Source organism: Aspergillus luchuensis, chromosome 6, assembly GCF_016861625.1.
Source record: "Aspergillus luchuensis IFO 4308 DNA, chromosome 6, nearly complete sequence".
NCBI classification, from domain to species: Eukaryota; Fungi; Ascomycota; class Eurotiomycetes; order Eurotiales; family Aspergillaceae; genus Aspergillus; species Aspergillus luchuensis.
The window spans coordinates 2,314,443-2,328,162 of record NC_054854.1 but is presented as its reverse complement, the minus strand read 5'-3'; the positions used below and the strand labels follow the sequence as shown (position 1 = coordinate 2,328,162).

The following is a 13,720-nucleotide window of genomic DNA, read 5'->3' as shown; positions in this document are numbered from 1 at the left end:
TCAAGACTATGAACCAGGGCCGTGGATTGATTAGGGATGACAGCAATCGGGAAGAATCGGGATGCAAGGGACCACTCAGGATGACCGGGACCGGTACGGTGGGTATCGGGGTACAATGGTTGCATGGCAGCGAACCGTTTCGACTGGGTCGCTGGTCACAGACGCTCTGTGGTGGGAATCATGAGAAAAAGGCGAAGCTTGGGGGGGAGAAAGGTGGAAATTGAACGGGTCAGATTGGGTCAGATTGGGACGGGTGTGGAGTAAACTAAACGGGAGCTCGCTCCGAATCCGACAAATGCGGAGAAAAATTGAAAAAACATTTGAGACGCACAGATTTGTTTTTGGTCCTTTTGATTCAGCTCCAATTCATGGTTTTTTTTGATGTGAAAGAAGAAATTTTTTAATAAAGGCGCACTAGATTGACAAATCCCGTGAGGGGCTTGGACCTTCCAAATGTTGATTTTCGGTGTTTGGGGGGTGGGAAAGAAAGAAGATAATGAGGAGAAAAGTTGAGGTATTTCTCGTTCCAGGACGACGGCTACGTTGTAGTACCGAGTACAGCGAAAACACAACACACGACACACACGAGACCTGTTCGATTTGAGGTGTTTATTGTGTTTATCCCATGTGTTTTGGGTATTGTTGCTGAACTCCTGTTGCCGTTGTTGGTATTTTTGTTTCTATTCCTAATTGTTTGGTTTTCTTTTACACACAATCACTCACTCACTTACTCATTCACTTCCTACGGAATACACACTTTCTTTCTCTTTCCAAAGTCCGAGTGGGGGGAAAGAGGGACCTTCTTCTATTTTCTTTTTTCTTTTTTCTCTCTTTTTTTCTAAATTCTCTTTCCCGTTGGGATTCGGTGGCAGCTGACATACTTACAACGGAAGTTCCCCCTTGTTTCGGTAATAGATGGTTCTAGATATGGATCCCTCTTGCTCTGTGAATTGCTTGTTGGATTATAATTACAGACCTATACCAGAGTTATACCACAACCAAACAGGATTCTGAACAATCCATGCGTATTGTTGGGGATGCATAAAGTACGAAGTAAAGGTGCGAGTTGAGAGAGCTGATCGAGTCACCAGCATCATCAGTCTGGATTGTACGGGGTACTTGTCAGTCTTCTGGCTCATCCAGATGCACTTCGGGTAATCCCTCTGCAACTACTGGCTTACTGTGTACAATTATACTCCGAGCGCCCGAAAGTATGAGATCTACCAGTGTAGAAACTAGCATGGGGGGGTTAAGGGGTTGATCAATTCCAAAAGAATGTGATATCTATCAACAATTATATCCTGCTTACGGTGGACTAGTCTCTTAAGTCCAGGACAACACTTCTTATCGCCGTCCGCCCTACGACGGAGGTCTATACCCTATACTGTATACTGTCTTACGGGCCCCGATTTCCGAGATGGCAAACCCGATTCCCATTCTTTCTGCTCGTCGGATGGTGGACCCGATTTAGTCAGAGTCGTAGACATCGGAATCACGCAGCAGACGCTAAGCCAACAAGAGCAAAGGGTCCAGCCATGGTGGTTGAGGTGGATCGGGTCTCATGTGGCAGAGAAACAGGCTAAACTACACCCACTAAGCCAGCTTAGTTGCCTAAGCTAACTGCCAGGCCCCAAGTCTCCAGACGATCTAACTGAACCAGGAAGGATTCTGGACCGGATGTTATTCATGCTGTGCCAGCCATTAGTCTAAGATAGTCCCGCTAACATTCCCCGCAGCAACGCGGCCCGGACAATGGCCGAGTTCGGGTCTTGTCAGCGGCTGCAAAAAGCCAGCACCAGAACACACTCACACATACACACGCATACGCACACACACATATACGAATCAGTGTGTCTGTAGTAGTACCGCACCTGTGTTTCGTGTCTTGTCGGCCGATTGCCAGATATACACACATATACGAATATCTTCAAATTTTGCCAAAGCTCATAAAATCCCTCAAACTTGTTGGCTTGTCACCCGACATTGACTCGTATTGCCCGGTGTGTGTGTGTGTTGATCCAATCCACCACGGAGTATTCCTAGCAAGGGTGAATCGTACCCGGAATACTCCGTGGTGCAGACGCAATGCAAAAAGGAAGCTCGTCGCCCCCATCCCAGACTACCCTTCGAAACACATTGCGCATTACCTGACTGCGCCGATCAGAAATGCGCGAATAAAGGTCAGGCAAAAAAAGAAAAAGAAAAGAAAAGAAAAAAATCTTTTATTGTCGGGTCTCCAATTTTGACTCCAAATTCCGCGGTCCTGGCTGCCCAATAATAAAAAGTCTGAAACTTCAAACGGCCTTGCGCCTCGCCGATCGGTCCCGACCGATGGAGCATCCGATGGAGTCACCTCCTGCGAAACTGCGAAAATCTTCCGTAGCTTCCAGTGAATAATATCTGAAGCAGTAACCCTTCCCTCATGATTGGTCCTCTCCTGCTCGACTTGCTCTCTCGCAGTGGAGAGTAGTATAATTAGTAGTGTAAGTGTGAACCGTGCTGTTTCCGTCGGAAGCACGCAAAATTTCGTCTCCTGCACACGACCAGCTTACGAGGTCGAGGCTCATCTCATTATTAATTGTCAAGTGAGAGAAATTATCGTGGGAGCTAAACGTGTCCAGTTCTGAGCTAGTGATCAATTACTATGGAATTATGATTGTTGTGCACTGTTAGTGCTAAGTATATCCTCCCTAGTCAAAAGTATAGAATTCGGTTACAGACTCCACTCCCATTGGTGCTCTTGCCGATATACTACTTTACTACTATTGTAGTCGCGTGTGAGCTACTAAATAATTCTTGTTGATCTCCAACTCATCTAATTAAGATAGCGTGGGTTGTCCTGAGCGATTTCTTAAGCCATTGGACCCTGATGCCCGTTCGAGCGATTTTTCATGTCCAATTTATCCCTCACTTTTGACACGGTGGCTGAAGTTTGTACCTCATCCCGCGCATCCATCCACGCAACCATGCAGGTTTTGACCGGGTTACCCACTTCAGCAGTTCCTCGACCAGCCCCGGACCCGAGCTGCATGGATCACAAAGCTTGACTGGTGCTGATCCTTCCATTCCCTTGGATTCAGCGGTTTAGCCGCGGGTTATACCTCAGATGCTTCCAAGCACCTCCCGCATTGAACGCCTGATGATAGAAAGATTGAAGCTGGGTGGTGTGTGATACAGGTCATACACACTGGAATCTGAGAGCTATGTACTGTTGGCTTAGTCGTCAATATGTGTTACGATGCTTTCCTAGTTTTGGATTCATCGTATCCCACAGCGGTCAACCTGTTTGACATAAAATCGGCGTGGTGGCACTGTGGCCATACTGGACTCATCGGACAAGACTCCGGAAAGCATGCGATACTCCGCGGCCATCGTTGCTAACCTTGCAGGTGTATGTAACAGTCATACCTCCATGTTATCGGTCCTTGTACAGGCTATTCAGGCAACAGAGATCTCGTTCGCCCTTACGTCGTTGAAGGACTGCGGTGCCAGCGTTTCATTGCATTACACCATCTGCTACAGCTTTGAGATCACACAGGCCTTGCGTGGTTTACAAGAGGATGTCAAGTCTTGAGATAAGGATATCATGCGATGGTGTATCTATCAGTGAGCCGTCATCGAATCTCGCAGTCAGCCATCCGGACCGTTGCAGTTGTACAGGGCACAATGGCATATATGATGGTCCGTCTGGGATGATCCAGCTATTACCTGATTACATCTAGACTGGAAGAAGCAATGACTGGGAGATAATAAGGATATCGCGATGATAGGACAATGCCGGCGTGTCACCTGACTGCGGCCGAACCCGGCCAGTAGCGGTGACGCAATGGTGATTAGGCGCAGGCCCGTGATCAAGACATGCAACAACAACCGGGAAGCTTTGCAATCAGCTAACCAGCTGCCGGTTTCCCCTCTTTTCCTGCTTCCATTCCACCATTGTTTGCTCGGCCAGGTTTGCAGATACTCTCCATCTCCCCTCTGTTCGTTGTGTGCATTTACCACTTCCATCTTCATCAATTTTCATCAGGTACCTAGCTTTGTGTTTTGTCAGGTCATCCTGGTACGCCAGGCATCCTTCATCATGCCGCAAGGAGAGACAGAGCCCCTCCTCCCTCGCTACCGGGAGGACACGACCCTCCAGCGTCGCCTGCATCAAAAATTACACACATACCAGATGATCCGTGCCCTTTCGGATGGGTACATGCCGTCTACTGAACAAGCCATCATCAATCTGCGCACCTTGTTGGCTTCCGATGTCCTTTCCCCTCATACCCACGATGTTGGCACCGTCGGCCGTCAGATTGTCCGCGACTGCCGCCTCTGGATCCAAGTGTTCATCGAGCTCTTGCAAGAGAAGAATGGTGATGATAAGCTCCAGGAGTTCTTGTGGCACCTCTCACGCTCCAGGGCGTCCATCGACCCCAACAAGATACAGCAGCGAGCCAATCAAACCAAGGCAAGGGCGGATACGAAAGCGGGTACCGACTTCCGTTCTTTTCTGTTCATGCACCAGGCTGTGGGTACCACAGGGCATAGAGTAATGAGCTAACAATTGTGATCCAGCATATGATAGCCTGCGCACTGTGGGAAGCCTACTCCTGACCAACGCGGACTTCCGGCTCTTCGTTGATGATTTGTCGACCGTCGGCCGCCAGATCTTTTCCGATACGGCCTTCTCGTTGTCCAACACATCCCAGCAGATTGGAAAGGAGCTTAAACCTTCTCAAGAAGATGTAGATGCTATTCAAGGGGCAGGCGCCGACGAGGGCCGTTCTGCAGGAAACGAAGAATTACGTGAAGAGGCAGCTACTGTAGCGAAAGTCGCAGGCAATGGTGTTGCTCGCACCGGAAAAGATGCAGTTCACAGTGCCAAAGAACACCTAGCCGGACAGGAAAAAGACGCCTTGCTCTATCGGTTAAAGAAGACCGTGATGAACCTTCGGGACCGTTCTGACTATACAGATTCGGTTGCCACATTAGGCCAACTGCTGGGGCGATATGCAAAAGCGTATGCAAGTGCGGCTTCGGATGTCGTCACCACAGCAGAAGAGGAAGTCGATGTCAATAAGGACCTCAAGGAGGCAATGGAACACTTCTGGTTATTGGTTCAGTCGTTTGGCGATGCTCAGGAATGGAAAACCCTGGAGGAGCGTTTCAAAGCTGTAATGCAGCACTCGAACAAAGATCCAGAGTTTGAAAAATTCGTCTCTGAGACCGGTTCCTTGGTCGAAGAGATGTTGACTGATCCAAAATTCTTCGACTCGGCCGAAGAGAAGATCGATGAGCTCAAAGAAAAGTCAAAGCAAATCGAGACAGGATCCAGTATCCGCCAGGATGTGGATGCATTTTTGGCACAAGCAAGACGGGCTCTGCGGACGGTTCCGCAAGACAAAGCCGTGTCTAAACTCTTCGATGCGACCAACAAGCTATACAAGGATGCTTGGGACGGCTACAATAGCCGAGAAGGCCAATTACCCACCGACCTGATCGAAGTCTTCTTTCCCCTAGTTCTCCGCACTATTCAATACATACCAATCCCGCGGCTGGAGATATCTGCACCAGAGGTCGATCTATTACTGGAGAGCCTCATCCTAGAACCTGGTAAAACCGTCAATTATTCCTCATTTTTGCCATACCGGATGCATGTTACAACGCGCAATGACATCGACATCGTGAAGAAGCATTCCAAGAAAACCGCCACTGATCTCAAAACCACATTTACGGCAACAGTATGTGGACTAAATATTAGTGCTCAAGAATTCGGATATTGGATGCGGACCCATTCAGCGCTTCTATTTGGCCTCAAAGATGAGGGAATTGCCAGTTTCTACCTGGATAAGCGCGGTATTGACATCTCCCTGGACATAGAGGTTGGAAGAGAGCGGCTGGAACACATCTTCACTCTGCGCGGTGTCCGTGTGCGGATCCACAAGCTGGACTATAAAGTCCACCGCAGCAAGTGGAAGTGGCTCATCTGGTTGACGAAGCCTTTCCTCAAGCACCTAGTCCGCCGAGTCTTGGAAAAGAAGATCGCGGAGAACATTGTTCAGGCTGCTTTCACGCTCAACAGAGAGCTGGTCTTTGCTCGAGAACGTCTGCGAGCGGCACGCATTGCCAACCCTCGGGACCTGGCAAGTTTCGTGCGGGCAGTGCTGGCACGGCTGCAATCGCTTCCCGACACCGACGTCGAGACTCGTATTGGTCTTGAGCCACCTGGTAGCGGTGTCTTCAAGGGTGTATACGCCCCGGGCAGCTTGGTTAAAGTCTGGCATGACGAGGCCTCTCGTGCCCCTGAGGCCATTGAAGAGGGCGATGAGAGTCAGGGGTTGGGACGAACCTGGCGTAACGAAGTATTCGATGTGCCGAGAGGTTAAGCCTATGACGTCCTCTCATTTTTATCACGAGTCACGATTGTGCCCTTTGGTCTGGATCAACTGTCAAGGTCCCCGCGCTATAAAAGTGCATATTCCGTAGTTGCTTGAATGATCGACGCCGGTGGGTTCGTAGTCAGGATGCGGGGAATTTGCCACAATTTATTTCTCTACTTTAGCTAGCAATGAGCGTTGATAGCGACTATTGTATACAATTAATGAATTCTTATCTGGTCCTCTCCGTAAAGTGCGATCCCACGTGACCCGGTGTCGCGGACGAACAGTAAAGCCGGCCGGCGTTGCGGCCACCTAACCGGTTTATGTGGTTGGCCGAACATCCTCCATCTTCGAGTCTGCGATAACAGACAACCTGGCCAAACACAACGTCTGCTTCTTGAGGTCTTGACTGATCTTGAGCAGCTCCCGCAAGGGACCAATCCTTCCTCAATCCTTTTACCTTTATCCGACCCTCTCCCCTCTACCTTCTTCGTCCCTCTCTCCCTCAATCTACCTACATACATACAGCCGTCCTTCTTGGCCGATCGACATCCTTCTATACTACTTCCAACATAACAAACACTCTAAAGTATAACCACGCCGACACCACATCCCTCGCGACAAACAACAAGACAACCACTTGAGCTGCGACGCTTCGCAGCTCACACCAACCCATATTACCAAATATAATAAATAAACCAACCCGACGCAACCATGTTCCCCACCATGCGAACCGTGGCCCTCTTCGTGGTCCTCACTATCTGTCTCATCCAATTAGTCCTCGCCGCAGAAGACTACTACAAGATCCTAGGACTGGATAAGTCCGCCTCGGAGAAGGACATCAAGCGCGCCTACAGACATCTGAGCAAGAAGTTCCATCCGGATAAGAACCCGTTCGTTTTACCCTCTCCCTTCTCCCAACTTTCTTTCTTCTGTTTGGCGCTATTGCTAAATTTATCTGATGCGATACAGAGGCGACGAAACCGCGCAAAAGAAATTCGTCGAAATCGCCGAAGCCTACGACGTGCTCTCCACATCCTCGACCCGCAAGATCTACGACCAATACGGCCACGAAGGCCTCGAACAGCACCGTCAAGGCGGCCGACAATCGCACGATCCATTCGATCTATTCTCGAGATTCTTCGGTGGCGGAGGTCATTTCGGACATGCGCCGGGACATCGCCGGGGACCGGACATGGAGCTCCGGGTCGGGTTACCGCTCAGGGACTTCTACAACGGACGGGACTTCTCGTTCGGCGTTGAGAAGCAGCAGATCTGTGATGCATGTGAGGGTACCGGGTCCGCGGACCGGGAGGTCGTCACCTGCGACAAGTGCTCTGGACGGGGAATGATCATCCAGAAGCACCAGCTAGCGCCGGGCATGTTCCAGCAAGTGCAGATGCATTGCGATAAGTGTGGCGGACAGGGCAAGATGATCAAGAAGCCGTGCCCCGTGTGTCATGGCCACCGGGTTGTTCGCCGCGAGGTCGAGACGCATGCGACTGTGGAACCCGGCATGGATAAGGGGATGCGATTGGTATACGAGAACGAGGCGGACGAGAGTCCCGACTGGATTGCGGGCGACTTGGTGCTGATTCTGGAGGAGAAGGAGCCGGAGCTAAGCGATGCCGAGGAACATCGTACGGATGGGACGTTTTTCCGTCGCAAGGGCAAGGATCTGTTTTGGAAGGAGGCGCTGTCGCTACGCGAGGCGTGGATGGGCGAGTGGACGCGCAATATCACGCATTTGGATGGACATGTGGTTCACTTGGGGAGGAAGCGCGGGGAGGTCGTGCAACCGTTGTCGGTGGAGACGATTAAGGGTGAGGGTATGCCGCATTACTCGGATGGCCATCTTCATGATAATGATGATGAGGATGAAGAGCCTGGGAACTTGTATGTTGAGTATGCGGTTATCTTGCCGGATGAGATGGAGAGCGGCATGGAGAAGGACTTCTTTGCCCTGTGGGAGAAGTGGCGTAAGAAGAATGGAGTCGATTTGGGTCGCGATAGTGGGAGGCCTATGCCTGCTCCGCCGGTGAAGGATGAGTTATGATAGATATCGATTGCTTAATTCTTGCTCGCTTTCACTCTTCCCTCTCTCTCTATCTTTCCCTTCGCTTCACGGGACGTGACATTGTACATTTATTCAGTGGTTTAGATAGCTATCTTAGACGTTCTCTATAGAGAGTAATCGAAAATGGCATCCTTGACGCCTGACGCCCTTGATGGGGAAGAATAGTTCTCTACTTGAGTATAATCATCATCTTCACCCCTACACTCGTTCTGCCTGGAATAGTGAAGGGGAAATCCATTCTCCTTGCGTCGCGGTGATCCGTTTACATCCGAACCAGAGATCCCACAACTCTGTCAGACCTGAGATGGCAAACAGCTGCTGTGTCACCGATTGATGATGGTTGCCTAGAGATGCAGTCGATAAGAGATAGGAGCGTTTCTTGTGCGTCCAAGCGTATGGGTAATTCAGCAACCGGATTACAGTGATCGCCGATTCATGCAGGGATCGCGCCTTGCATGCAGACAGATATGGGTTGCCACGGACTCATGATTCGCTGCATGGGCAGACGGCTTCCGTAAGTATCGATTCGTTGGCTGATGTCCCGAGATCTGCACCTAGAGAGGCCCAAACGGGGCCAAATCGCCACTATCCCATAAATTTCCCGACAAACTCTCCAGCGTCTCGAAATCAGGCATCCAGAATGGACTGTCTTCTTCCAGATCGATCCAGGGCGCGATCTGCAATGCCATGCGCACGCCATGGTCTTGGCTGCTAGTGGGTTCAGAAGAAGCCTGGGCGGCGGTGTTGGTGGTTGCCGTTGCGTTGTTCATATCTGGTGCCATGCCGCTGGTGGGGTTGTTGTTATTGCTGCATGTGGTGGTGAGGTTGTGGTGATCCCTGAACATTCCTGCATTGATGCCACCGCTGCTACTGTGTTGGGCTGTCATCAGTTCCGCCATACCCACCTTTTTGGATGCATCGCTTCCTTCTAGCTTCTCCATTGCGGCGTTGACGAGCAGCTCGAATGCGTCGCGGTATTTCTTGACCCATTCGGCGCGCTCGCCCATGACGAATAGGACGGTTGAGCAGGCGCGGATGTCATTGCTCATCTGGACGGACCAGACGTCGCTTGTGTGTGTCCATAGGGCGTAGAGCAGTGTGATACCAGCCATAAAGATGGTCTGAACGGCTAGGAAGGAGTGCCCGTATTCGAGGGTTTGGTGTAGCTTTTTGTGGGTTTGGCAGGTGTTTCCGGCTGCGCGGAGACAGATGTGATAGTATGGGTCGGAAAGAGGGAGCGAGGGTAGGAATGGCTGAATGAGAAGTCGTAGGGCTCGGTGGTAGTGCAGCATTGGGTAGTCTAGGTCGGAACCGGTGAAACGTCGCAGAGCTGACTCTTTCCATTCTTCGAGCTGGAGAAAGAGTCGGTCCATCTTCGAGCGTAAAGTGTGCAGTGGTCGGTCAGCTCGGTAGATCTTGTGCTGAATTTCGGAGTCAATGCGCCGCAGGCGCATGAGGAATATGGCAAATGTCAGGGTAGTGATTCTAGTCGGAGCTGGAGGGGCGGCTAGCAAGGCCGGATCGCGGACATCGTCGTCAATGTCTGCAGGCAAAGGAAGGTCGATGTGTCTGTCTGCGATGCTGAAAGGTCGGCCCAGGGACATCGACACGACACGTTCGAGATAGTATACAGTCCAGAAAAGACGCCGCCGCATTTGCGCAGTGAAGGGATCCATGTTGATCTCGTTTGCTTTGCGATGCAGTCCAAGGTCTATAGCGGTCCGCATGGCCAGGCCTACCATGTACCACATGCCCTGACCAGACGCGGAGCGAAGGTGATACACAATCAACAGAGCCATGGCCTCAATATTCTCTATAGATCGCATTTCGCACATATTCGGTAGTTGTTGCAAAGCGGTCATGTAAAATCGCTGGCGAGGTGGTTAGAACAGATAATCTCCGCACCACAAGAGCAACATACCTCAGGAGTGGTATACGAGTAAGTTTCACTTAACTGAATCGACGTAGCCCCGATGGCATATACAAGGTACAGCTTGAATATGCCCACCCGTTCCTCCTTGGTCAGCTCCTCTCGCTTCTTCTGCGCCAGCCGCCAGCGCGCCTCATGCAGTCGCCACAACTCCGTGCGGTCGAGAAACGGATAGCGAACATGGATCCGGGTGAGATAGGCATGAAGAATCCTGGATCCCATTTCATCGCTAGGAGGCTCGCTGCTTTTCACCAACACCTCCTCCACTCGTGGTGGTCTCGTTCGATCATTGACATGACCAGCCCTCTCGCCTGGAGGCTGAGGAGGGAGACCCGTAGACCCTTGTCCCGCTGCAGGTCCGGATCTACCTGATGACGCTGCTCGAGCTGAAGACAGGGCCTGGTTCCATATTGTGGCTTGGACCATTTCCCCAAGATTCGTAGCTAAGGAGAGGCCCGAACTGGAACCTACGTATGCAGGCGCCTCCGAGGAGTTGAGTGCAAGGAATCCCACCAATTCTCCGACGGCATTTTGATCCAGACCAGGGGCCGGGTTACTGGGAGTCTCCGGATGTGGAGGAGACAGGAGTGCAGCAACTGGATGGGCGACATGGCTGCTGGCCCGGCTACTCATGGGTTTCGACTCTAACTGGGACTCAAGGTAGGCGATGCGATCCTGCAACGCACGGGTATATCTACAATTGTCAGTGCTCCACAATGATTATGTCTCAGGCCAGGTGGGGAAAGGGGTATCCCACTCGTTTTGAGTGTCATTCTCTTGTCGTACGGTGGCTTTGTCACATATCGCCCCGGCCTTTTGGCAGTTAGAGCACACGGGGTAGTCATTGTCACACTAAGACTCGACCATTAGCATTGACTGATGCCCCGGAGTAACATGCTGGAGCCAACTACAACCCGGACTGATCTCGAAGGATAGGTGGATCCGTCTACTGACTTTCTGCTTTCTAGTCTTACAGCGCGTGCATGCCGTTCTGCCGCGCTTCCGGGGATTGTAGTCCCGCGAAGGTGAAGAAGAGGTTCCGGTGGGGGTCGAAGTGCTCGCAATATCCATACTAGTTTATCTCATATTGTCCCTCATACAGAAGAAGCGGAAGAAGAGAAGTTAAACTCGCTCGACAATCGGAAATGTAGAAGAGCAGAAGATGAGTCAGGAATAAATGGAGGAAGAAGTTGGGAAGCTGCTCGTATCCGCCAAGACATCTCGGCTCGACCCGCCAGTTAGCGCCTGGAGCCATGGATTAAATTTAGTACAAGAAAGATAAGCACTTCGCGTAGGTTCCTCTATATAGATTACTTGTCTGTATTTGCACTATCATGTGTATTTCCATAATATTATCAAAGAAATATTCAAGAAGAGTATGTCACGAGACCAATGGGTGCGTATCGCCGCAATGGACTTTTTTTTTTATCGCTGAAACGCCATCTATGCCGGAGTTGTATTATAAGTAGATTCATTGCATCTCATTACCACCTTACGGCTCTGGTTCCACTTTCTTCTCGGAGCGAGACGCACTCTCCATCTCACCGCTGGCCTGGGATTCAGGAACCTGCTCTGGTTGGGCTTCAGTATCCCCGGCTGCAACCTGCTTCTCGGCCTGTTCCTGGGCCTGCTCTTGCCGCCGCTTCTCTTCCTCTTGTCTCTTCTCTTCTTCTATTTCAAACTGATCCTTGGGCCTCTCCAGTCCCCGGTCGCGAATAAAGACACATGCGAGGAGACATATTCCCATCAACGGGACTTGGAAGATGAACACGGAGTGAGAAGCCTTGGCATATGCGTCAAGGATCTGCTCCCAATCTGCATCGGGAATACCTGCCCTCGACGGGAGCGAATAGGATGAATCAGCAATATCTCTATAACCCACAGGCAGATTGGAGCGCAACGTTGCCTGCAAGATCGCAGCCGAGATAGCCAGACCACATGCACCACCTAGGCAGCGGAAGAAGTTCCGGTCCGAGATTACGACAGCTCGCTGGGCCTTCGTACAATGCGCCTGAAAAGCGACCATGGTCGGTTGGAAGACACCTCCAACGCCTATGCCAGCGATGCCAACGATGACAGCAATAGCCCCCGGGCTGGTGTGGCGGTCAAACAACAGCATCAGGCCGGCGCCACTAAATATAATGTCAGATTACAAGTATCTAACGATGGGCAAGACACCGACAGGGTCACTTACAGCGTCCAGAAGAAAAATCCAGCCCAGATCACCTCTCCGTAACGCTTGCGCCGGGAAATGTACTGGCCTGACAAGACAGAGGCCACTGATTGACAGGCGACCATTGGAGCCGTTAGTGCAGCTGAAACAATCGGGGACCAGTCCCGAGCGTTCTGATAATACAACGGCAGGTAGTAGAGAGACGACTGGTACACAGCGCCAAAAAGGAAACTCTGCAAGAACAAGGTACAGACCACTCTGTTCTTGAAAAATACCACTGTTCAAAGATTAGCAGCCGGTTCTAAGTATCGAGGTACAACTGATGACATACTTGGAAGCATAGGCAACACAGCGACTTTCCATTCAATTATGAGAAACGCAATCAAAGCGCAGCCCGCAATGGTGAGCATGCTAATCACCATCGCCGAATCCCAGTTGAAGTAAGAGCCGCCTCCCGAGATAGGGATCAACAAGAATATTATTCCAAAGGACGAAGACAAGATACCATAATAGTCAATCTTGCGGGCATTTTTGCGGAGACTGTCCTTCCGCGCATTATTGGGAATAAGGAAATAGCCCACAACAATGGAGCATGCAGAGAGCGGAGAAATGAGCCAGAAGAAACCTCGCCATGTCGAATCCATGACGAATGCTGCGGCGATGAACGGCCCAATGACGTTGCCCATACCCAGGGCCGCACCCAGAATTCCTTGGTATTTGCCCCGGTCTCTGAGGGTGACGATATCAGACACAATGATCATTGTTAGGGAGGTGACACCGCCGCCAGCTACACCAGCCAATCCTCGAAAGACATAGAACATTGGAGCATTCTGAGATAGACCGCATAATAGATCGGCAATGCAAAGGAGTGCCAAGGCACACAAGTAGACTATCTTTCGGCCGAAGATATCAGACAGCCGGCCATAAAGCACCGTGAACATGGTATTCGCAATGAGGGATGAAGTGCCTGCCCATGAGATAGTATCCTGGGCGTTGAGATCTCGGGCGATTGTGGGAAGAGTTACGCTGATACCATTTTGGTCAACGAAAGTGATAAGAAGAGAAACTGCGAGCCCCGTGAAGACAACCAGCAATTGCCCGATAGGCAAAATGTTAGTCTGGTCGTGCAAGGCTCTTTCCGCAGCCTGTTGTCGATTCATTCTGTTCTGTCT

The 13,720-nt window shown here is 50.9% G+C and overlaps 4 protein-coding genes across 4 annotated transcripts; 2 read left to right on the top strand and 2 right to left on the bottom strand.

The window, feature by feature from the left end:
• Positions 1-3,826: 3,826 nt before the first annotated feature.
• AKAW2_60773A (uncharacterized protein) lies at positions 3,827-6,374 on the top strand (the record flags this gene model as incomplete). The annotated part of the gene is made up of 2 exons (XM_041692936.1): positions 3,827-4,478; positions 4,564-6,374. 2 exons carry the CDS (start codon positions 3,827-3,829, stop codon positions 6,372-6,374), a joined length of 2,463 nt encoding a protein of 820 aa, XP_041546271.1.
• Positions 6,375-7,082: 708 nt separating this feature from the next.
• SCJ1 (putative DnaJ domain protein) lies at positions 7,083-8,424 on the top strand (the record flags this gene model as incomplete). The annotated part of the gene is made up of 2 exons (XM_041692935.1): positions 7,083-7,261; positions 7,341-8,424. The coding sequence occupies 2 exons, from the start codon at positions 7,083-7,085 to the stop codon at positions 8,422-8,424; spliced, it is 1,263 nt and encodes a 420-aa protein (XP_041546270.1).
• Positions 8,425-8,999: 575 nt separating this feature from the next.
• On the bottom strand, positions 9,000-11,446 carry AKAW2_60771S (putative C6 transcription factor; the record flags this gene model as incomplete). The annotated part of the gene is made up of 4 exons (XM_041692933.1): positions 9,000-10,316; positions 10,367-11,069; positions 11,133-11,227; positions 11,330-11,446. 4 exons carry the CDS (start codon positions 11,444-11,446, stop codon positions 9,000-9,002), a joined length of 2,232 nt encoding a protein of 743 aa, XP_041546269.1.
• Positions 11,447-11,867: 421 nt separating this feature from the next.
• On the bottom strand, positions 11,868-13,708 carry AKAW2_60770S (putative MFS transporter; the record flags this gene model as incomplete). The annotated part of the gene is made up of 3 exons (XM_041692932.1): positions 11,868-12,507; positions 12,570-12,825; positions 12,880-13,708. 3 exons carry the CDS (start codon positions 13,706-13,708, stop codon positions 11,868-11,870), a joined length of 1,725 nt encoding a protein of 574 aa, XP_041546268.1.
• Positions 13,709-13,720: the final 12 nt, after the last annotated feature.